General features: G+C 49.6%; 1 protein-coding gene across 3 annotated transcripts; it reads right to left on the reverse strand.

Moving 5' to 3' along the window:
• Positions 1 to 310: 310 nt before the first annotated feature.
• Positions 311 to 24,474, reverse strand: LOC114682719 (protein yippee-like 1). Of its 3 annotated transcripts, XR_005092571.1 has the most exons (6): positions 24,315 to 24,474; positions 7,873 to 8,070; positions 5,259 to 5,302; positions 4,694 to 4,802; positions 1,998 to 2,242; positions 311 to 1,913 (listed from the first exon to the last, which is right to left on the reverse strand). XR_005092571.1 is itself a non-coding variant. In XM_037209955.1 (5 exons), the coding sequence occupies exons 1-5, from the start codon at positions 24,351 to 24,353 to the stop codon at positions 2,153 to 2,155; spliced, it is 480 nt and encodes a 159-aa protein (XP_037065850.1). In that variant the 5' UTR covers positions 24,354 to 24,474; the 3' UTR covers positions 318 to 2,152. The 3 variants fall into 3 exon arrangements, 2 of the variants coding, with proteins under 2 accessions (XP_037065850.1, XP_028712529.1); XM_037209955.1 differs by having other exon boundaries at positions 318 to 2,242; XM_028856696.2 differs by having other exon boundaries at positions 318 to 2,242; positions 7,873 to 8,155.

Below are 24,474 nucleotides of genomic sequence, written 5' to 3' on the forward strand. Positions count from 1 at the left end.
GCATCACCTCCCACTGTTCTAAGAACACATTTTTGGGATAGTCACAGAGGGACACTCTTTTTTTTTTGTTTTGTTTTGTTTTGTTTTTTTGTTTTTGGTTTTTCGAGACAGGGTTTCTCTGTGTAGCTTTGCGCCTTTCCTGGAACTCACTTGGTAGCCAGGCTGGCCTCGAACTCACAGAGTGACACTCTTTCGAGATGTACGGAGGTGGGATGGTTTAGTAGTTTACCAGCACATCTGGGACAGTGTCGTAGTTTACCAGTACATCTGGGTGTCGTCTTGCGTCACTTCCCCTGAAGCCAGCTCATGGTCAGTTCTTTTGATTTAAAAATTTATATTTCACAGTAGGCCAACACAAAATCCAAAAAACGCCATAAAAGTTTTGTTGGTATCCATTAACTGCCCCCCAGTACAAAACAAGTCATAAAGAGTACTAGCAGGATTCCCAGTCAGTCTATCACAGACGACGACGACAGTACAAAGTGCTGAGTGGAAGTGCGGGAAGCTTGGCCGCAACCTAAAACGCTGGAAATAGAATCTTCGTATGTACAAAAACTGGTCACAGTTCTAGCTTCCTCAGTTAAGGAAGCAGTGGTGACATCTGGTCTCCCAGGCCTCAGCTACCAAGTTCCCACTTGCCAGAGTATTGAACACTAGCCAGGGTGCCTGCCCACTTGGAGTGACTGTTGACTTGTGTTCATTCTGGACCAGGATGGAGTCTGGGTCATGCTAGATTTCACACGTGGACTAGCTGCCTGTGCTGGATTTCAGCAGTTACCTTACTGGGTGGAGTAACCTTGCTTTGGGTCAGCCTTAGTCTGGAGAGAACCAGGACAGTCAGGGAGAAAGCAGCTTCGACCGGGACCGGGCATGGAGGGTCACAGACTGTGCAAACATGTCTGCCATCGCCCAGGCATTTCTTGTATTACCAGGCTTCTGATCTTGGGCAAAAAGTTGACACCAAAATGAAGGCTTTGGAGTGAGCAGGGAGCTGGAGCAGCCGCATGAAGTGCCTGTGCTGGCCAGAGGAGCTGGGTTTAGAAGGCTTGGGGCTGGGAGCCCAGAGGACTAGAAGGTGCTCTTGAACTAAGTACACTCCAGGCAGCAGCTAGGGCTGAGAGCTTTCTCGCATGCTGCCTTCCCAGCTCGTGGGCGCTCAGCCTTCCCAGGCCTTCCTGCTCGTCTGCCCTGTGTTCGGTACAAAAAGTTCAAGCGCAAAGCTGATCCGGGAATGGTTCTGGCCTCCGTCCTCTGCTAACTGGCCACTCCTGTAGAAGCGTGGAGGACTATGGGTTGAGATGCAGATGGGGGTGGCCCTGTCAGGTCATGAGGTGATCCGTCCCAGGCAGGAAAGGCAGCTCCCAAACTAAGAGAACTCTTCCTTTAGCATGGGGAATCTCAGGTTCTGAAGTTCCCATGCTGGCTCTGGCCTCTGTATGCATAACTAACTATTTCAAGTACATCCAGGGTATAAAGTGACCCAGCCTGCTGCTCTCTGCCAGGGACCAGCCCCACAGACAAGCTGCTGTGCTGGCTGCTGCCACACCGAGGGGTCACCCCAGTGGCAGACTTCTGTAGGCCTGGGGACAGAATGCTTAGCTACTAGTCACTTGCTTTCTACATAAAGAAACGGCATGTAGCTATTAGCGCAAATAAAGCGCACGGAATGCTTTCTTCCTTTGCTTCTTTAAGATGTTACCAGTGGCTGGTTTCAGTTTTTGAAGCCATATGCTTTGCATATAAATGTTTTGACTACTTCTAGACGATTCATAAGTGGTCACTATGCCTCGCTTGTAAAAGAGACCCTGCTTCTGTGCTTTAGGGACTTGGGTTTGGTGAAAGCGCAGCGGACTGTGTGGAAGGCGTGCAGTTATTAACCAGGCAGCTGAGGCATCCGTTGGTTAGTTCTTTCTCTAGAACGTAAGAAGTTAGGAAAAGAATGCAAACTTCCAGAAACAACAGTGTCCACGAAGGGGGCTCATTTGGGGGCACCTTACCCAAGTGAACAGCCTAGAGAGAGGCCTTCAAGTGTTGAACTGGGCCGGCCTGGGCCTGTGAGGTCAAAGTTCAAGCAGTGCTGTCCCGGAAGCCACGTCTTCATCACACTCGGCTTTCATAGATCAGTGTTCAGACAGGAGCGGAGCAAATCACTTTACTCCCAGCCATTGTCTTTGATCATGTGCGCAAGTTCAATAATAAATTTTCCTTCTTTGTACTTCTGACTGCTCTCAAAGGCATGCTCCTTGAGGGGGAAAGTAGAGAGGAGGATTCAGGACACACTCTGTCTATTCTACTCTTGGAAAACATTGGAGTTTGTAGCATTCATTACCTCTACTCAGACGTTCTCTGAGCTGTGCACTGACCCAGGCCCAGAAGGATCAAGACAGGGTGATTTTGAATGGCTCATTACACTCACATCTGTTTCCGGGCCTGGGGATGTAGCTCAGTGCGTGCTGTTTGGTATGCCCGTGGCTCTGGCTCCATCCTCAGCACCACAAACACACTGTTCACTAGGCATTGACTGTATGTGGGTATTTCCGGAGGCGTGAAGGAGAGTACTGGGAACAGGTGAGGCTGGGTTGTGTGCGTGCAGGCCAGAGGTTGTTGATGTGTTTGTTGACCTGTGCATAGCGTGGGTGTGGTCAGGGAGCAGCAGTTTGGCGTCTCTCCTTCCGTCATGGGTTCTGTGATGACTCAGGTCATCAGGTCTGTGCAGCAAATGCGTGCAGCTGCCCAGCCGCCCTGCTCGCTCTGTGTCTGACTGACTGACTGTATGTATGGCTGTATCCCTGGATGGCCTTTGCATTGTGCACATGCAGTTCCTGTGGAGGCCAGAAGAGGGCGATGGATCCCCCGGGGAACTTTGTGGGCTGTCTGCCCCACGTGGGTGCTGGGAATTGAACCTGGGCTCTCTGGAAGAGCAGCTCGTGTTCTTAGCTGCTGAGGCCTGTCTCCAGTCCTCTCTTTGCTTTAGTTTTTTGAAATAAGACCTTTTGTTGAGCCTGGGGCTCACTAATTCAGCTAGGCTGGCTCCTGTTTGTCTCCTTACCACTAGGGCTATGGCCATAGGCTGCCCACTTGCCTTTTACAAGTGTGACACTGATCTGAACTTGTCCTCATCTTCAGAGCCCAAGAGCAGGCCCGTCTGACCACGAATGCCCCCTTAGCATCTTTTTTTTTTTCTTTAAAGATTTATTTGTTTATTATGTATACAGGGTTCTGCCTGAATGTTTCCCTGCAGTCTAGAAGAGGGCGCCAGACCTCATTACAGATGGTTGTGAGCCACCATGTGGTTGCTGGGAATTGAACTCAGGACCTCTGGAAGAGCAGTCAGTGCCCTTAACCTCTGAGCTATCTCTCCAGCCCTCCCTTAGCATCTTACAGCGTGTGGCTTGCTGAAGTGCTGGAGACAGGGCTGGGACGCGCCCCAGCCGGTGCGACAGTGTGACCAGCAGGCTCTACACGGGAGGACAAAAGAGGGACTTGGAGACACAGGCCAACCAGGTGAGGGGCCTCCCAGAGCCTAATGCTTTGTGGGGTTGTATCTGGTTCCTTCCAGTTCATGAGGAGTTTGGAAGACTCAAGAATTCAAGGAAAGAGTAGGCCACCATGACCTGTGAGAATCCGGAAGTCAAAGGGCGGCACGAGGGCCGGGTGGTGGCGCACGCCTTTAATCCCAACACGCGGGAGGCGGAGCCAGGCGGATCTCTGTGAGTTCGAGGCCAGCCTGGGCTACCAAGTGAGTCCCAGGAAAGGTGCAAAGCTACACAGAGAAACCCTGTCTCGAAAACAAAAACAACAACAGAAAGGCACAAGGCTGGGAACATGTGCAGTGGACAGATGCTTTCCACACAAGCATGAGGACTAACTCCACGTGAGAGCAGGTCAGATGTGGGAGCTGCCTGGGTCCCAGAGCTTGGGAGGCACAGAGGCTGGAGACAGGCAGGTGGTAACCCCCACTCCAGGCCTGAGAAAGCAGGGGCTTGGGAGGAGAACGCGGGGGCTGCCACGGTCCTGTGCTCCACAGTGGCACATGGTTGTGCTCCAAGGAACCGCTGGGAGCTTGCACTTTGTTTTGAGACAGGATCTCGTATCCAGGGACTGATTCGTGTGCCTCCACCTCCTGAGTGCCTGCTGCCTGTTTTCTGTTGTTGGTGCGTGCGTGTGTGTGTGTGTGTGTGTGTGTGTGTGTGTGTGTGTGTGCATGTGTGCGTGTGTGTGTGCGCGCGCATGTGTGCGTGTGTGTGTGTGTGTGCATGTGTGCGTGTGTGTGTGTGTGCGCGCGAGTGTGTGTGTGCATGTGTGCGTGTGCATGTGTGTGCGTGTGTGTGTGCGCACGCGCGCGTGTACATGTGTGCGTGTGCATGTGCGTGTGTGCGTGTGTGTGCATGTGTGCGTGTGCATGTGTGTGCGTGTGCATGTGTGTGTGTGTGTGTGCATGTGTGTGCTGTGGCACTCAGGTGGCAAGAGCTGGTTCTCTCTTCCCATCATGGGGACCCGGGGTCAGACCCAGGCTGTCTGTCAGGTGCGGCAGCAGGCGCTTCTACCCACTGAGCTGTTGCTCCGTGACCAGTTTTTCACGTTCTGGGGACAGAGGCCTTGTGCAGGCCTCTGAAGCACTGCCACTGAGCTGTCCCCACGAGAAGCTGGGGGGTTTGAATGACACCACCACTCTCCAGGCCCAGGGACTTACGTATTTCCACCCGAGTGTAGTCTTGCAGTTCTCACAGTAGATGTCAGCCACTGCATGCAGCCCGGTTAGAAGGACTCTCTCCTCAGCGGGGCCGCAGCCCACATTCACCCTGTCAAGACACAGGGTGACTCTGCTGGAGGTCCCCTTGCCCAGTCTGCTCCCCCACATCACTCAGTGCACCAGAAACAGAGTTTCCGCATCACCACGGGTGTCTCAACTCTCCTACTCCCGCTTTAACAAGAGGGAATGAATTTTTGTTCCTTTATGGTGTTCAGGATCAAACCTAGGGCCTCATACATGCTGTGCAAGCCCTCTACTACTGAGGCCCGGCCGGCCCACCAAGGGAATCCCAAAGGTCAGGCTTGGAGGCTACACTCTCGACACAACATCTGTGCTTTCCCAAACAGATGCAGGAGGCCCAAGTCTTCCCAGCTGATCAAGGCCCTGACTGGTGCAGCTCAGTTACCCAGTTACCCACTCAGCTCTTGACAACTGAGCAGGCCGAGACAGAGTCAGGCACCAGGGACCCCGAGACAGTCAGGCACCAAGGACAGAACGTACTCACACCGAGTTGAAGAGGTAGGCTCGTCCCTGACTCCCCTGAAAGGACTGCAAAGAAGAAGAAGGTGTTAGTTAGCCAGGACTCAGGCAAGACACGGGGGCTCTGCTTTCGGGGGTGTTGGAGGAGCAGGTGCAGACCCCCACAGGTGCAGACCCCCACAGGTGCAGACCCCCACAGGTGCAGTTCTGAAGCCCTGCTTCCCAGTTTCAGAGGACAGATCCGCCCCAGACTTCAGAAAGAGGTCAGAGCATCCTTGTGCTCTGCCTGCACTATATCCACAGCACACCACAGCTGGACGCCGGACCACCTCAGCCCCAGTCAGAGGGACTTGGGAGGGATGCTTCAACTCGGGTCTCAAGATTGGCCTGGCTGAGTTACAAGAATGGGCTTTAGATGGCAGCCCCCAGATACACATGCTCTTCCCTCACCTCCGTGTCGGTGTACCGAGTGTAAGCATGCGCAACCATGTGCATGAATGAGCCCTTGGAAGGCAGAAGTTGGAAGAAGTTGTGAGGCGCCATGTTGGTGCTGAGAACCCAGTTCAGGCCCTCTGCAGAGTAAGCACTTAGACCGCGGAGCCGTCTCTCCAGCCCCTTATTACCTCTCCTAACGTAGTTCTGTGCCTCACTATCTCAGGTGTTAGGAGATGAGGGCAAGTTCCTGTGCTTTTTCAGTGACATTAAACAAACAAAGGTCCTAGTCTGAGCTGAGCATACCTGTCTATAATTCCAGCCCTCGGGAGCAGAGGCAGGATGGCCAACCTGGGCCACATTGTGAGTTCAAAGCCACTCAGGGCTACATGGCTAGACCCTGTCTCAGAAAAACTGAAAACAAAGTCACACCCTGTGGCTGGTGTGGTGGCCTGTGCCTGTAGTTCAGCTATGTGGGAGGCTGAGCCATGGTATAGTGAAGCCCAGCCCAGTGAAGTCCACCTCCAATGGGGAGGCACACACTGCTCTTACAGAGACCGAGCTGGGTTCCTGCCCCCACTTTGAGCTGCTCACAACCCTGCAACTCTGGCTCCAGGAGCTCCAGCACCTCTGAGCTCCGAGGACCCCACCCCCAGGTGCACAATACCCCACAGACACACATTTAAATCTTGGAAGACGTTGAAAGCCAAGCACAGGGCTGGGGAGATGCTTCAGCAGTTCAGAGCACTCACTGCTCTTGCAGAGGACCTGGGTTAGAATCCCAGCACCTATGGAGGCCCACAACCATCTGTAACTCCAGTCTCAAGAGATTCAATGCCGTTTCTGACTCAGCAGACTCCAGGCAAAACACTCATCCTTGTGACACCTTTAAAAATAAGCCTGGCAGTGGTGGTGCACACCTTTAATCCCAGCACTCAGGATGTCTACAGAGCTAGTTCTAGGACAGCCAGGGCTACACAAAGAAACCCTGTTTTGACTCCCCCCTCCAAAAAAAAAAAAAAAAAAAGAATGTTGAGCACGGCTGCATGCACCTGTAATCTCAGTGCTGGGGAGGAGACAGGGAATCCCTGAGGTTTGCTGGATCCGAGAGCTCCAAGCTCAGGGAAAGACCCTGTCTCAAAAAAACAGGTAGCTCATGATGCTGGGCACCACATAAGCATTCTGCTACTGGGCTATCCCAGACCAGCACTCTGCTACTGGGCTATCCCAGACCACCCAGATAGGTTTTGATTTGAAAATACAGATTTCAGCCAGGCAGAGTCACCGGTGAATGTCTTTAATCCCACTTGGGAGAGCAGAAGGTAGATCTGAGTTCGAGGCCAGCCTGGTTGACAGAGTGAGTTCCAGGACAGCCAGGGCTACACAGAGAAGGAAAAAAAAAAAAAAAAAAAAAAAAACCGGAAATAAAATACAGATTTCAGGCTTAAAAGGAGTACCCCTGGAGTGGTTTTCTAGGACTAAGAATATTATTCTACGTTCATTTTTCAGTTTGATTAACACTCATCTCTAGTGTTTTACACGCCCTCAGCCTTACATTCTTCTTTGCTTGCAGATTCTACAAGCCCTCCATGGCTTTTCCACAGGGCTTTCCTCAGTGATGGAGAAGTTTGTGAAGGGCAGTGAGATGACTGACTCAGGGGACAGTTACTCTGTCTCACAGGTCATCTGACCTGACAGGAAACATGAGCACACCTGTGGGCTGACAGCGCAGAAGGACGAGCCGGGCTGGCCCACGCCTGCAGTTCCAGCACTCGGGAGACAGGGGTGGCTCTCTGATTTCGAGGCCGGTCTGGACTGCATAGTGAGACTACTATTGCTTAAAGGGAGGCGCTTCTGTGGACCAGAAACCATTTCAAAACCATTTCTCAAATTACTTTTGTGACCCTTCCCATGATGGACATGCCTGGCATGCTGCAGAAAAATGGCCGTCCATGGCACCTGACTCTCACTACTGGCTCAAGTGACAGATCTTGGCAAATAGCAGTTGTCACAAGTCACCAAAGCCCTGCTGTCCCCAACCAGTTCTACCTGTCATTACCTCATGGCTTTTCTTTCTTTTTGAGGGCTCACTCTGTGCCCAGGCTGGCTTCGAACTCACAGAGATCCTCCTGCCTCTGCCTCCCCAGTGCTGGGATTAAAGGCGTGGGGCAAGCCTTGTTTCACGGTTTTGAATTGGGATCACTTGCCTTGGAGATGAGCTCATCATGGTTGGCCAGATGGGCTCTGCAGTGGATACAGCTGTACGTCCTGTGACAGTGTGGCAGGTAAGCTTGGAAAGTCTTGGACTTGGTCATCTTCACCATGTCTGCTGGGCGCTCGTCCCTCAGCTCCGGGCCAGCACTGGAGGAACTACGGCTCTGTCGGACTCTCTGACAGAACAAACACTGGAAAATACACGCAAGAGCCGTCGCTGGTGTGGAGGGCGTGTGGTAGTGTCCACACACTGGGGCAAGAGAAAAACAGTGTGACCTGCAAACAAATCAGACAGGCTCTGGTTTGTTTAACAGCAGCGGACGCGTGAGGTGGTGTGTTAGGGCTCAGATGGTTTGAACAGGGAGCAGGCCCAAAGCTAAGGCTCTGTCCCTTTCTTTCCACCCTATTCTGTAGTGCTGGGTTCAGAGCTAGGGTCTTGTGCAGGGAAAGCACAGGCTGGCCGCTGAGCTGCAGCCTCCGCCAAGATCATTTTCCTCAGGCAGGGTCTCACTCTGGTCCCAGGCTGGTCTGAATCCTCCTGCCTGTCTCCTCTAACAGCAAAGTCTTTTTTGTTTTGTTTTTTTTCCGAGACAGGGTTTCTCTGTGTAGCTTTGGAGCCTGTCCTGGAACTCACTCTGTAGACCAGGCTAGCCTCGAACTCACAGAGATCCACCTGCCTCTGCCTCCGGAGTGCTGGGATTAAAGGCATGCGCCACCACCGCCCGGTTGAGAGCCAAGTCTTTACATGTACATCTAATGTTGTAAGCACACTATCTCAGAAAGGCAAGCATGTTTGTACCTTTGCACAAGCTGGGCTGTGGGCTGCAACGTGCCAAGTAATCTGATTTTATTGATAATATGGTCATTGCCAATTAAACATTTTTTTATTCCAATCTTGGTGTATGTGCAGTGTATGCATGTGCATATGTTTGTGTATGTAGGTACATGTGCTGAGGATCAATATTTGATGTCCTCAACCATTCTCCATCTCCAACTTTTTTTGAAAAAAGTATCACTATTTGTGTGCATAAGTGTGCGTAAGTGCGTGCATGTGTGTACTGAGGTCAGACCTCTCCTTCCACAACTCAGGTTGTCCCGACTGTGTGGCAGGTGCTTTCATTTCCAGCCCACCTTGGGGACTTGGGTTGACTGGCCCGGCCGCCCTGGGGATCCTTTCTCTGCTTCTCCAGGACAGGCACCTGCTGCCACACGCAGCTTTTTACCTGAGTTCTAGGGGTCTGAACCCAGGCCCTCACGCCTGTGCAGCGAGCTTCTCACAGTCCAGCCACCTCCCCAGCGCCTCTTGTTCTGACCCTGTGTGCGCTCAGGCTTGCACAGCAGGCCATCTTCCCGGCGGCGGCTCTGTCATCTTATTTGCTAACGTTAGCTCACGGAGTACACGTTGTATTTCCATACTATTTTAAAACTTTGTAAATGTACAGGTCTCAGAATGGCTCAGAGGGACTGAATTACACAATTCGGAGGCAGAAAGAAAGGTCTGGCCCGGTGTGGTGGTACACACCTGTAGTCCCAGCACTCGGGAGGCAGAAGTAGGCGGAGGATCTCTGAGAGTTTGATGCCAGCCTGGTCTACAGATCGAGGTCCAGGCCAGCCAAGGCTACTTAGTGAGACCCTGTTTTGAAAATCAAACAAACAAACAAAAAGTCTTTAGGGACCAGATCAGCCTTATAACCGTGAGTGTAGATCTGTCTAGGTGCGAGGCTGTTACAGGCAGGTCTGGGTTACAGGCTGTGCCAGTCACCACAGGTGGGAGCCGGAGGTGTGGGGTCCTTGAGGTGTGTGCCAAGTGACCAAAGGAGTCCATGTGCCTGCCACACCTCTGTCTCCAGGGCTCCTTCTTCATGGTCACAAGCGGGTTCCACTTGGTGTGACTGGGGATTTGTTGTGCAGAGCTGGCAGACGGCACCTGCCCAGGCACAGTGCTGAGGCAGACTCGGCAGTGGGCCGGGAGGAGCTAAGGTCCAGTCCGCTGAGCAGACCTGGACGCACACAGCACAGGAGCCTAGAGCTGCCCAGCCACTCTCCCTGTCCAGTCAGTCATGCACGCATGTTTAGTTACAAGTGCCGAGCGAGCTCCTTTTTCTCTTATCTTTGACTTTGATTGAAACAAAAATAGACCTAAAATTGAAGATTCCAGAGCCGTCTGTTCTTGCCTGGTTTGCACTGCTCCTCTGACGCGGCCTCGTCCCCTCGCTCCCTCAGTCTGTCACCTTGAGGGGTACCCACCGGACCCTGCTATGGAGTGCTGAGGTGCCACCAATGTCCTTTAGTTACTATGACGACTTTGTGTCCCAAGTAGCTTGCATCCAGGACCAGCGCCCCTTTCCTGGGTTTCATGAACTTACCCATTTTGATAGCAACTAGCAGGTGCCCAGCAGACACAAGAGGCTTATTTTACATGCAAATAATTAAGAAAATGGAGAAAAAAACATTTGATCAAAGACATTGTTTGATTCTGGGACTCATGGGTGACACACCCCAGACCCGACACAGTTATGACACAGCAGTGCAACAATCGCGAGTGACAGCCTGACACTGACTAACCCTCCACATGTCACTTGCCAGTTCAGAAAAATAACTCCCTCACGCTAGTCACAGGTTGTCTTGCTTCTCCATGGCACCAGGGACGGGAGTTGGGGCCTTGCATGCACATGCTAGGCCAGTGAGCTCCACTGAGCTGGCCTGTAACCCCCCACCCTCACCCCCGCCTTCTGTAGTTTCGGTGTGTGTGTGATGTGCACATGTGTGTTTGTGTGTGTATGTGGAGCGCAGAGGTCAACCTTGGGTGTCATTATTCAGGAGTCATCCAACTGTTTTTGTTTTGTCTCAGGTTTGTTTTTATTTTATGTGCATGTATGTTGGTGCTGCCAGAAGAGGGTGTTGGGTCCTTTGGAACTGAAGTTACAGATGGCTGTGATCTGCCGATACTGGTGTTAGGAATCGAGCTCAGGCACACCCCTCCCATTCTTATTTCAGTGTTGTTTTATGTGTGTTGTATGTGTATGAGTGTAGGCATGCACAGATCACGACACACACGATGTCAGGGGCAGCGTCTAGGAGCTGCTTCTCTCCTTCCTTCCATCGTGCTCATGGGGGGCTCCTCTTCGGCCACTCTGCATATTCTACACGAGCTGACACCCATCACCTCACCGCAGCAGCGCCACAGTTCAACAGCGTGTGACACGCTGCCTTTCTGTGTCCCAGAGTCTGCGGTTTGAGTCTTGGATAGTCTTAAAAACCCAGAGCAGGATGGTTTTTTACAACAGGCATTAGGTTCTTTACTTGCTCTGGGAAGGGGTTTCTTCCATGATGGCAGGAAAGGACTGAATGGAATTTGTCATGGGGGCCTGCATGAGGCCCCTCGGAGTTTCCCAATGGCAAAGGCAAAGGATTACCTTGTCTGTCCCTTGTTGATGATCTACACTCATGTTTGCCTTTACCACACCTTCTGCATAATCCAGAAGGGAGGGGCATTCTGTTGCCATTGTTCCTTGAAAAAACACTGTTTCTAGGAACGCCCTGTTTACAATCCCTTTTTTGGTGACATTGTTTACCACAATCAAAACACCTGACACTACTATTTTTCTTCAAACTTCTGGGAATCACCTCTCCTATCCAAGCATCATCATGGCCATGAGATTCAATATTCATTGTATCTCAATCCATTCCTCCAAGGGTGCTGATCTTACTTTTGCATTGTGCATTAGCATTTTCAAAAGCCAGAGATTCTATTATTATCTGTCTAGCTTCTGAATTTGGTATCATTCTATTTACTGCTGAAGACAGCCTTTGTAAGAAATCCATGAAGGTTTCTTTTGGGTCCTGCATAACTTTAGTAAATGACTCAATTTTCTTTCCTACTTCTTCAATTCTGTCCTGAGCATTCAAAGCTGCCATTCGGCATTAAGCCAGGGTGTGGTCATCATATAGAGACTGCCTTTCTACATTAGCATAATTGCCTTCTCTAAGAATTTGATCTTGGGATATTTCAATGCCTCCAGCCCTACTTTGTCATTCCCTGGTCTTAGCCTCATCTTTCCACCAGGTCCTCCATTGTAACTGTGGACCAGCTTCTAGAACAGCTGTAACCAAATCTTTCCAGTCTTGAGGAAAAATGAGTTTTAACATCTGCTTCACAAATGGGGAATGCATACCATATGAGACTATGGCTTCTTTAAATCTCCTCAAATCTAACATTTGCACAGGAGTCCAGTCAGCTTGCACACAGTCTTGAGCATTTGGCAGTTCCTGTAAGGTTACTGGATAGATTAAGGTTGACTGAAAGCCTTTGGCTGTTTCTCTGTAACCGTATAATGTAATGCTGAGACTGGTTCACTGTTGGGTGCCAGATGTTATTTCAATATTAAGATGGTCTTATAATAAAAAACCCAGAGCCTGATATTGGGGTAAAGGCTGAAAGATCAGAGAAGCAGAGCAAACCACAGCCACCACCTATTACCTCACCAACTCCATGAGTCCGCTGACTGAAATCCTGAGTCCTCACCCAAAAGGGTCTCAGCTGAATTTCTTTAGTTCCTGTTTCCTCACACCTTATATACCTTTCTCCGCCCAGTCATGTCATTTCCTGGGATTAAAGGCATGTGTGCTTCCTAGTATTAGGATTACAGGCATGTGCCACCACCATGCCTGGCTCTGTTTACAGTGTGGTCTTGAACTCATAGAGATCCAGATGGATCTCTGCCTCCCAAGTGGTAGGATCAAGGGTGTATGCCACCACTGTCTGGCCTCTATGTCTAATCTGGTAGCTCACTGCAGCTTGGGGAAGTGGCTGGGTTCATAGGAAACCTTACTGTCCTCAGTGGTCTTTGGTTAACTGTTATTCTTATCCCGTGTCTTCATTTTTTTCAACTTGGCCTTAAAGCTGTTGATTTCTTCTTCCATCTTTCTTCTATTAGTTGTTTGTGGTGATATTCTGTTTGTGCTCTAACAAATAAAGCTCACCTGAAGATCAGAGGGCAAAGCCAGCCACTAGTTAGCCATAGAGGCCAGGCAGTGGTGGCACACACACCTTTAGTCCCAGCACTAGGGAGGTGGAGACAAGAAGTGACATGGCTGGGCAGAGAAAGGAATATAAGGCGGGAGGAGACAGGGCCTCAGCTTTTTCGGCTGAGGAGTTGGTGAGGTGAGAAGTGGCAGTGGCTGCTCCTTTGTCTCTGATCTTTCAGCATTTACCCTGATACCTGGCTTCGGATTTATTAAGACAGTTAGGATCGTGCTACACAGTTGCTGATGCTTTGCCCATGTACCTGCTCCATGACGGAGTGTGGGAGTGTGGGAGCGGACAGTGCATTGCCTCCTGGCAGAGAGATGCTTGGGGACAAGCTGTGGCTTGCCCTGCCTGGTTAGCCAGAGCAAAGACCACAGACTGTAACTACAGACAACCACAGAGTTGCTACTGTGTTACCGTGGAAGAAACAACTTAAAGGAAGTACTTCCTCTCAACTCACAGTTTCTGAGGGATTTCAGTTCTCTGTGACAGGGAAGGGCGTGATGGCAGACCAACTCCTGTCTCTGGGGGTGGGAGTCTGTGGACCAAGAAGCAGAGAGAGCAAGCCAAAAACGAGAAGAGGACATCATCTTCGAAGGCCTACCCTAGTCACTCACCTCCTCTAGGCAGAGCCCACAACCTTCCAAAGAGCACTGTCAGCAGGTGATCAGGTGAACCTGGGGGGGACTGTTAGATGCAAACCAACATCCAAATGTTATTGTTGCTTTAAAATTAAACCCAGTGGTTCTGGAGCAGCTGGAGGTCTGAGCAGGTCCTCTCATGGTCTCCTGTTTCTGTCAGGTACATTATGGACATCTGCTCAGTATGATGCTGAACGCTGCATCTCATCCATGCATACAAGCTGTGAACTCCAGAAAACCGACTTACATAGCAGATGAATGAGTGTGTGTGTGTCATATGAACATATGTGTATACGTGTGCACATTCAGTAATGAGTTTCAAGTTCTCCAAAAGAAACATCTAGCTAGAGTGAAAACAAAATCTATCACCATCCGTTAGGCAGATGCTCAGTCAGGAAAGGCCTTTGCCCTTTGCTCTGAGGCACGAGGGCTTGAGTTCAGATCCACAGCACCCATGCACACGCCCAGGCATGATGGCACAGTTCAGTGGCAGACTCTGTTTCAAAACAATGAATGTAAAGCCAGGTATGGTGGCGCACACCTTCAATCCCAGCGCTCGGGAGGCAGAGGCAGGCAGAGCTCTGTGAGTTCGAGGCCAGCCTGGGCTACAGAGTGAGTTCCAGAGTAGCCAGGACTACACAGAAAAACCCTGTCTTGAAAAAAAAAAAAACAAAAAAACAAAAAAAGAAAGAAAAAAACAACAACTTCCCACCTATTTGGATCAACCCTCCTCTCTTGGAGAAGTACTAAAAATGCTAACCAAATAAAATAGTTTTTAAAAGGTTTCTTTGTTTTTTTTTTTTTTTTTTGTGGGGAGGGAGGGTTGTGGAGTCCAGCCTTGAATGGCCGAGACATCTCTCCAGTTTTGTTTTTGTTTTTGTTTTTTGTTTTTCTTTTCGAGACAGCATTTCTCTGTGTAGTTTTGGTGCCTGTCCTGGATCTCACTCTGTAGACCAGGCTGGCCTCGAACTCACAGAGATCCTCCTGCCTCTGCCTCCTGAGTGCTGGGATTAAAATCGTGCGCTGCCACTGCCCAGCTTTTTCTTTTCTTTTCTTTTTTTTTTTAATAAGAGACAATGGTCTTTCTATTTAGTTCAAGTTGGTTTTCAACACACCGTCTGTCCGTTCTCTTGTCTCAGCCATGCAAGTATCTGGGATTTCTGGTGTACCACTGCATCCAACTTGGGCCATTTCCTTAAAGCAACAACATGATGGTAAAATAACGACGAACAGCTGGACACCACTGAGGGTGGCGGTTGTTCTCGCCCTGAAAGCACTTCACGGAGCCCAGCACCCTGGGAGTCTCTGCAAGCTGAAGGCCGACTGCAGGCATCCTCATCACAGAGGCAGTCATCACCACAGCACAGCTCTCTTGTCAATTCACAGCCCCGATTCCACCAGTCAGAAGGTCTCCCAATAGATGTTTTTTTTTTTTTTTTTTTTTTTTTTTTTTTTTGCTACAACAAGGCCCTAAGGCATCTGGCAGAGGCAGGTGAAAGCATGTATCTAGTTTGTATAACTGTATTTCAGTCCTGAGAAATCCCCACAGGAAGAACAATATAACAATTTCCCAGAAGGCTCAGTGGGAAGAGGTATTTGCCACCAGGCATGGTGACCTGAGATAGATCACTGGGATCCTCGTGGTGGTAGGAGGGAGCCAGTTCTCGAAAGCAGCCTCTGACCTCCACTTGTACACTGTGGCACACCCCAATTCCCAAGCAACCAAATAATAAATGTAATCTTAAAAATTAGAAAAGAGTACAGTAAAAACAAACAATCAAACACCGAAACAAACCAAGATAACCAGGTGTGCTGGGGTATGGCTTAGTGTGGTAGAACACCTGTCTAGTCTCCCAAGGCTCTCAGGAAAACAAAGCCTTAGTACCAGGGCCAGGTGGAGACAAGCAGAGACTCCATGGACGCGGACCGGTAAGGACTTCCTGCCCATTTACAGACACATCATTGACAAGTGAGGGAGAATGACCTTGCAGATTTAGGAATTAATATAAATGGAACTAGAAATAAACACCATACAAGGGGATTAACAGGACTAAGATGAAGGGAGAGAGGAAGAGAGAATCCGAACTGAAGATGAGTCAGAGACATTAATGATGGAGTTTCCAAAATTGAAGAGACACTAGACTTAAGAAGTGTCTGGGCTAAATACCAAGCAGGAAAAAACAAAAATAAAATCATGACTAGACGTAGACCAAGAAAACTGAAGAACACCAAAGGAAGCAGAAAAAGGCCATAAACGTGTCTAGAAATGGGGGGTGGGCAGGATTACCTGATCAGAACTGTTTCCACACTAAACAGTGAAACCCAGACAAGAACTCAAGGTATCAATAAGACTTTGGAGACAGCTGGGCATGGGTGACACACACCTTTAATCCCAGCGCTCATGAAGCAGAGGTAGGCGCAGGCAGATCTTTGAGTTCAAGGATAGCCTGGTCTACAGAGTGAGTTCCAGGACATCCAGGGCTATGCAGAGAAACACTGTCTCAAAAACAAAAACAAAAAACCCAAAAAACAAAAGACAAACCACGCCGGTCGGTAGTGGTGCACGCCTTTAATCCCAGCACTTGGGAGGCAGAGCCAGGCGGATCTCTGAGTTCAAGGCCAGCCTGGGCTACCAAGTGAGTTCCAGGAAAGGCACAAAGCTACACAGGGAAACCCTGTCTCGAAAAACAAAAACAAAAAAAAAAAAAAAAAAAAAAACAAAAGACAAACCACAAAAAACAAAAACCAAAACGACAACAAAGGTTTTACATCAGCTGTTATCCTAAGCTTTCTATGCTTAGGTTCTCTCAGCTTGGGTTCAGATGGACTCAAACCCCAGCATCACCCAGAACAGAACCAGCTCACTTTTATAAAGAATCAGGTAGAGGCTCACATCTGTAGTTGCAGCATTTCAAGAGCTGAAGCAGGAGGATTCTGAGTTCTGGGCCAGCCTGGGCTACCCAGCAAAACTTTGTCCTCCTTACCAGCCTCTAACAAAAACGAAAGAATTGGCAAAGTGTGGCAGTCAGACAACTTACAGGTTTCATTGTATTAAAATATTACTAAAGGAAAGCAACTCCACAGACAGTCCAAACTTCACACTCAAGACTACAAGTAGGAAAGAAAATGGCTTATGTGGACAGTCAGAATGGGTAGAGTCCTGAAGTGAAAAACGTCCAAAGTCCTTGAGTGTTTCCACAAAGACAGTATTGTTTAATTACAGATGTATTTTCTGAGAAATGTGAGGTCGGAGGACAATTTCATTGTTGTACAAACATTGCTAGATGTCCTTGTGCACACTAGACTTAGAGGAGCCATCATATACGAGGCCCAGTAGTAGTCAAAATGTCATTATAAACCAGGCTTTGAACCTGAGGAAGTAAGGGTAACTCTGGTGGTACCTGAGAAAACTTCTATACGAATCCACTAAGAGAAACAGAGGAATCATAAAACATTGTTTAAAAGCACTCAAAGGAGGAGAGAAAAGAAACAAACAAACAAATAAACAAAAAAAATAGAGATCACAAAGGAAGATTAAAAACAAAATTATTCAATGTTTACATGAATCCTAAATGCACTAAAAGGTTTCAGATTATATCAGAAAACAAAATCCACAGACACTGTTCACAAGAGATACACGTCCAATAAGGACAAAGAAGAATGGAGACACCAAGGCTAGAGCCTTGCTAACAGCACATCTGTATTGTGTGAATAACTGAAAGAAAATTAAAACTGAAAGTTTATTTAAGAAGACACACTATACTGTGCTGTGGGACGTTCTGTACCTGTGTTACTCGGATTGGTTGATAAATAAAAAGCTGATTGGTCCGCAGCCAGGCAGAAGTATAGGCGGGATAAACAGACAAGGAGAATTCTGGGAAGTGGAAGAGCTGAGTCAGGTGACGCCAGCAAGCCACCCAGGGAGCAACCTGTAATGGGACACAGGTAAAGCCACAGAACATGTGGCGATACATAGATTAATAGTTATGGGCTAATTTAAGATATGAGAGCTAGCTAGTAAAAGGCTTGAGTCATGGCCATGCAGTTATAATTAATATAAACTTCTGAATGATTATTTTATAAGCTGCTGTGGGGTCCGTGGGTCTGGGCAGAACTGGAGAAAACTTCAACTATAATACAGGTAATAAAAGATGGCAGGGCTGGAGAGATGGGGCAGCAGTTAAAGAGTGTATACTACGCCGGGCGGTGGTGGCGCACGCCTTTAATCCCAGCACTCGGGAGGCAGAGGCAGGCGGATCTTTGTGAGTTCGAGGCCAGCCTGGGCTACCAAGTGAGTTCCAGGAAAGGCGCAAAGCTACACAGAGAAACCCTGTCTCAAAAAATCAAAAAAAAAAAAAAAAAGAGTGTATACTACTTATTCAGAGGACCTGGGTTCATTTCCCAGCATCTACGTGTGGTGGCTCAAAACTACCTGAATCTACAGCTGCAAGGGGAACTGAGTCCTCCGGCTTCTGTGGGCTCTTGCATTCATGTGCACATACACACTGACAGACAGACGGACAAGGTGGCCCAAGAGATTCACCTAGGAAAACTCAGCTTCTGCAGGGTTGATGGTAACAGGGCATAGCATGGATCCCTCTCTTCCTGACTCACACTTCCCCAGGTTGAGGGCCACAGTCCTCCAAACACCAGTGCACCAGCCAGGCTTTCACCAGCGTCATGCTTGAGTCAGCCTCTGCAGAGTCCAGGGAGGAGTCTCACCTATATAGATTCAAGGTGTCCTTAGTTTACTGTTTAGTTTGGGTCCATGTTATGAATTAAACATTTCAAGAACAGGGCTGCAGAGAAGCTACAATGATTAAGGACATTTGCTGCTCCTGCAGAGGACCTGGGTTCAGTTCCCAGCACCACATCAGGCAGCTCACAACTGCCTGTAAGTCCAGTTCCAGGGCATCTGATACCTGGGCACTGCACATAAATAGTGTACATAAAGACAGGCATACACACATATAAATAAAAAGTCAAAAAAGTATTTTCCAAGCCAACAAGCATGCACTCACAACTTTAAGAGGCTGCAGATCCTTGAGCGGCTGAATCCCACCAGCACCCGAGAAGGGAGGACTTGGGTCTAGCGAGTGCCGTGCACACGGCCCCACAGGCCGTCCTGAGCAAGGTGAAGCTCTCGAACCCCAGCAAGAGCTCTGCTGTTCCCAACTCCACACTGCACTGTCAACTTAGTTCAAACATCCGGGACCTGCAGCCGAATTGCTGCCCAGATTAGACAGGCCCACGGCCACGTCTGTGAGAGATTGTCTTGACTGATGATGGAAGTGTGAGGGCCCAGCCCACTGTGGGCAGCACTGTCCCTAGGCAGGTGGGTCTGGGCTGTATAGGAGAGCTATTGAGACCTGGAGAGATGCCTCAGTAGTTAAGATCACTGCTGCCCTTGCAGAGGACCTGGGCTCATGGCAGCTCACAACTGTCTGCAACTTCAGCTCCAGGGAATCTGACACCCTCTTCTGGCCTCCACAGAACCTACACACAGGTGCATAAACAAATACGTAGGCAGAACACCCATACACATAAAACAGAAATAAATAAATACAAGCTAGCTAGAGAGTGAGCAAGCTGGTAAGCAGCATTCTCCAGTAGTTCCTGCCTCGACTTCCTTCAATGATGGAGTATGACCTAAGTGTAAGATGAAATACACCCTCTCTGTGGTGTATCGCTTTTGGTCATAGTGTTTATCACAGCAACAGAAAACAGACTATGGCAAAAGCCTTCACCATGTGGCCCTGATCTCAAGGTGTCTTTACCTGAAGCGGTTGTGAAAGCTTGTGACGCACAAGCCTCAAGTGGACTGAGACTCCCACAGGGAAGCAGCCTGGACTGATGACACACGTGGACGCTTCTGGTCAGGAGACCCCCACACCAAACCCGCTGGTGTCTACCACTTCCAGACTGCAGGGGACTGACCTCTATATGGATGGACTCTTCCACCCCCAAAGTTCCCCTTTTCCGTCCTGTAAAACCCCAAGACTCCCACACCACCTGTGCGCAGTCTCCACTTCCACAGCGAGACGGCAGCCCTTCAGTAGTTCCGGTTACAGGAACAGTTCTGCTTCTGCAGGTGCCCGTCTTTCTTTGCTTTCCACACCGCTTCCATCAATCCCGGTCTAACGGTCTGCCTGTGTGTCCTAGTCCCCAGAGCAGCTCCCCTGGGCTCGGTCTGTTCAGTGGATTGCCTTTTACTCCTTCAGGGGCAGCTGCCTCATACAAACTTCAGGTCATCTCAGCGGCTCTAATCTTGGACCAGCCACGGCCTGACAGCAGCCATCCCTGACATGGTGTCTGTGTGTCAACTTACTCGGCTTTAAATCAGACGCTACACAGTGGGGAAAACACTGCAAGATCTAACAAGCAATTCGGGAGCCCCTGTGAAGGAACTGGAAAGCAAACGCTAGCCAGTCTCCCAGGTGAGTTGTGACCAGCCCAGGAAGGACTCTGAGTCCTGAGTCCTGGCATCCACCTCCACAAAAGACACTGGGTTCTGTTGCTTTGTTTTGTTTTTTCCTCCTTTTCCCCTTCTCCTTAGCAAACCAGTATGCTGGGTTCCAGAAGTTTCTCACCTAAAATAAGCACATACAATTATTTTAAGAGTCTGTGGATCAGGCTCATGTCCATATGGCGCATTTACCACACTGTGGAAGACAGAGACCCTGAGGAACAAACTGAAGCCTGGCAGCTCTTGATGCCCAGTGGTATGAAGTGTGGAGCCAGGGTACCCCTCCAGCCGGCCACTTAACTCCCCACTCCCTCTCTGTCAGGGTCTCACCGTTGAGCTGTGGCTGGCCTGGTACTTGCTATGTAGACAAGGCTGGCCTAGAACCCACAGAGCGCTACCTGCCTCCACTTTCCAAAGGCCAGGAGTAATGGCGTGCACCACCACCTGCCCCACACCTTTGACTGCACATAGCCTTCACCACAGCATTGCTTTAACAGGCTCCATGCCGCCACTGACCAGCAGATGGCTGGGGCCATTGTGTGACTTTATTTGCTACTCAGAAGACTGAGAAAGGAAGACCAACTGAGCCCAAGAATTTGAATGGCTAACACAGTGAGGCCTTTGGGGGGTGGCGGGCAATGCGGGGGGGGGGGGGGGGACATTTCATCTAGAACATTCCTCGGTGTATGTTCCTGCACTGGAATGGTCCATCAAAGGAATTTACATTTGCAAAGCAATTGGATAAAAGCAGACACAATGTTCTCTTGTAATAACAAAAAAATTAGAAAACACCTCAAGTTTGAGAGTCTGCAAATGCCCTCATGTCTGAGAGACACTGCCAGGATGGGTGGGGCTTGAGGCTGCAGTGAGGGAAGGCCTGATTTTCTTGTATCTGTGTGTGTGTGTGTGTGTGTGTGTGTACACCACAGGTGTGGTCAGAGGACAACTCTGAGGTGGTTCTCCATCCACTGTGTGGGTCTCAGGGACCAAACTCAGGTTGTCAGGGCTGGCAGCAGGTGTCTTTGCTGCTCAGCCATCTTGCTGGCCCTCACCTGTATATTTTGATGCTAAGCATACAAATGGACTATTCAGACGCACAGGACCTACATTCACAGGCTTGGAAAGATCTGGAAGGATTCACATAGTCACAGTGTCACTATAGCTGGCCTCTGGTGGTCCCGACTTCTTTCCTCATATCCTTTGTTTCCCCACTAGAATCATGGGATGAGAAGCTTTTTCCCACACTTCAGGCACAGGAGCCCCAAGACAAAATGCCCTGTGTCTGCCGTGGACTGCCACCTCTTGCTCCCTCACACCAACGTTCCAGACACCTCTTCCTCAGCCCCTCACCTCCCACCTCCTTCTACCTAAGCACAACAGTGACTACTGATAATGTGTGTGCAATCAGCTCTTCTTGTCCAAGATGCCACAGCACATCATTTCTGCCTCCTGCTGCCAATAGCAAGGCTCTGCACAGTTCTGGCTTGAGAGACAAGGCAGCAGGAAGCTGCCTGGTTTCCCTGAATGGCACGATGGCTGTGAAGACAGCTAGGGAAACACAGCTGGGAAGTCTACAGTTTTCCTTTTAACTGTGTGTGTGTGTGTGTGTGTGTGTGTGTGTGTGTGTGTGTGTGTGTGCATGTGTGCACACGTGCAAATCAGGGGTGTCAGACCTCCAGGGCTGGAGTTATAGTTGGTTGTGAGCTGCCTCATGTGGGTGCTAGGAATCAAACTTGGGTCCGCTGCAAGAGCAGTATGCACTCCTAACCCCTGGGCCATTTCTCTACCCTTTGTTTTGTTGTGTTTAGACTGTTTCATGTAGCTCAGGTTGACCTAAAACTCCGTATGTGGCCAAGGACGAACTTGAATTCCTCATCCTCCTGCTACCATGCCTAGCTAAACTAGTTTTTTGTTTTTAAAGACAGAGTTTTGCTATGCAGCCTTATTTGGCCAGGAACTCACTTAAGTAGATCAGGCTGGCCTAGAACTCACAGAGATCCGTGCCTCTGCCTCCTGAGTGCTGGATGGAAGGTTGAGCCAATATGCCTGGCCTGGCTAAACAGCTTTATTTACTTACGTGCTATATATAACATACTCAAATATTCAAGGATTTCGACTCCACGCATGCCTGCTGATGGTGTGCAGGACCCAGGCATTGACTTATAACAGGAGGTTATCTCCTGGGGACAAAATTGATCTTATATCTGATTCTATTTCACACCGCCTTCCCCAGAATCCTTAGCTCTCCACCCACTCAGGATTTTCTCTCACCTGTACCTAAGTCCTTTGCTAAATTCCATCCCACTTGCCTAGTATGTGTAAGACTGGGTTTCATGTACTGAGAACAAGCTGCTTCTTTATATTTTAAATTTCCAGTGCATTTATCAGCCCTGCCGGCTACCCATTGGTGCCTCCTGCCTGGGTGCTTGAAGACAGACATCGGAGCAACACTGATGCTGACACACGTTCACCAACGTTGGTTCTTAAAATGCAAAGGGAACCTGAGATGTAAAGAACAGACCCTCCTCAGCTATTTGACCAAATGTGCCACAGTGACGGAGGTGAGCGGGTTTGGGTTTGGTGGGACTGCCAGGGCTGAGCCAGGAACTTTTTTTTTTTTTCTTTGTTTTGGAGACAGGGTTTCTCTGAGTAGCCCTGGCTGTCCTGGAACTCGCTCTGTAGACCAGGCTGGCCTCGAACTCACAGAGATCCACCTGCCTCTGCCTCCTGAGAGCTGGGATTAAAGGCGTGTGCCACCGCTGCCCGACAGCTGGAAACTTTTGTGTGTTTAGCAGGGATGGAACCAGGGCCTCACACATGCTCAGCACGTGTTCTACCACTGAGTCCCACCCAGAGCTCTTCTGTGACATTTATGTAATTATAAAAGTATTCTAAAATAAGTTTATTTACAAAATTGGAGCTGTGGGTAGAGTGATAAAGAAGACAGACTGTTATTCAGATTGGTCACTAACATGGTTTAGTGGTGTGTGTGTGTGTGTGTGTGTGTGTGTGTGTGTGTGTGTGTGTGTGTCATCTGGGACTACCCATCTTTGGACTACCCATGTCTGTAGTAAGGCAGGAATTTGCTCTAATCCCTAAGAAATCATGGTAACCACATAGGGCACAGGCCAGGAACACAAAGCCCTAGAGATCCTGGTAGCAGCAATCTTCAAACATGCCACCCCTGTCTTTTAAGAGTCCATAAACAATGGCTGGAGAAACGTCTCGGTATTTTAGAGCACTTGTTGCTCTTGTGTACCACCCTGGTAGAATTCCCAGCATCCACACGGTGGCTCACAACCATCTGTAACTTCAGCTCTAGGGGATCCGAAATCCTCTTCTGGCTTCTGTAGGCACCAGGTACACACAAGGTGAGCATGCATACATGCAGGCTACACATTCATAAATTTACACATGCTATGTATTTATTTATATCCCACTGTGCACATGAACCCACACACCCACAGGACCTGCTCCTGGTCACAGGAAACAGCTCCTGGGAGGCAGGTACTCAGCAAACATCTGTTAACACATCGACTAGAAGACAGCAGAGGTGATGGGTGAGGGTGGGTTGCTCAGAAGGTCCTGGAAAGGTTCCTTTGAGGAGGTAAGCCTGGCCTTAGGATCTGAATAGTTTGCAGAGCAGGGGGCAGGTGTGTACAGTTCTTGACCAAGACACATCAGATTAAGATAAATACATTTTGGATACTCAGAAGAGGGCAACTCAATCAGAAAGAGCTTTGGGATGGAAAACGGTATTCTAAACGTCTATTTATCGAAAACAGAATTCTGCCAGCTTTCCATCCTGGAGCTCGGCACACGATTTGGACGTCGAAGATGAGCATTTATGCAGGTATTGAGGAGAGGATATCTTATTTAGTTGCTACTGTTGGCAATTTGCATTCATAGAGCCTAGAGCCACAAGTGGTAAACAATGAGGACAATTCCTTTTAGTTATTGTACAGGCAACTTGAAAATGCCACCCTTTATTTAACACTCCTTTATTGGAAGTATCTTCTGTATTCATTTCCTTTCCCATTTTTTTAAGGTAGGGAGAAAACAATAGGGAGAATGGGGGCGGGGAGTAAAAAAAAAAAATCAAAACATTGAGGTTTTGTGTTGTCTTTCAAAACGTAATGAACTAAACACCAACATGCCGGAAAGACAGAACAAAGTCGACTGGTCCTCCGCGCTCCCGCCCGCCCGCCGGCGCCCAACAGGTGCTTGCCCGCCGCCCTCCCGGAGCCGCCGGTCCTCGGGTCGCCGCAGAGCACCCGCCTGGGGCCCGCCCGTACTCACGGCCGCTCGGCGGTCCGCGGCCCGGTCCGCAGCGCCCATCCGGCCCAGGCGCGGGCGGCGCGGCTCGGCCTTCAGGCGGTCCCGGTGTGGCCCGGGACGCGGTCTGGCCGTTGGCGCCCCGGCCCGGCGCGAGGCATCCTCCCGCCGCCGCCCCGCGGGC

This window comes from Peromyscus leucopus, chromosome 12 (assembly GCF_004664715.2).
Source record: "Peromyscus leucopus breed LL Stock chromosome 12, UCI_PerLeu_2.1, whole genome shotgun sequence".
NCBI lineage: Eukaryota > Metazoa > Chordata > Mammalia > Rodentia > Cricetidae > Peromyscus > Peromyscus leucopus.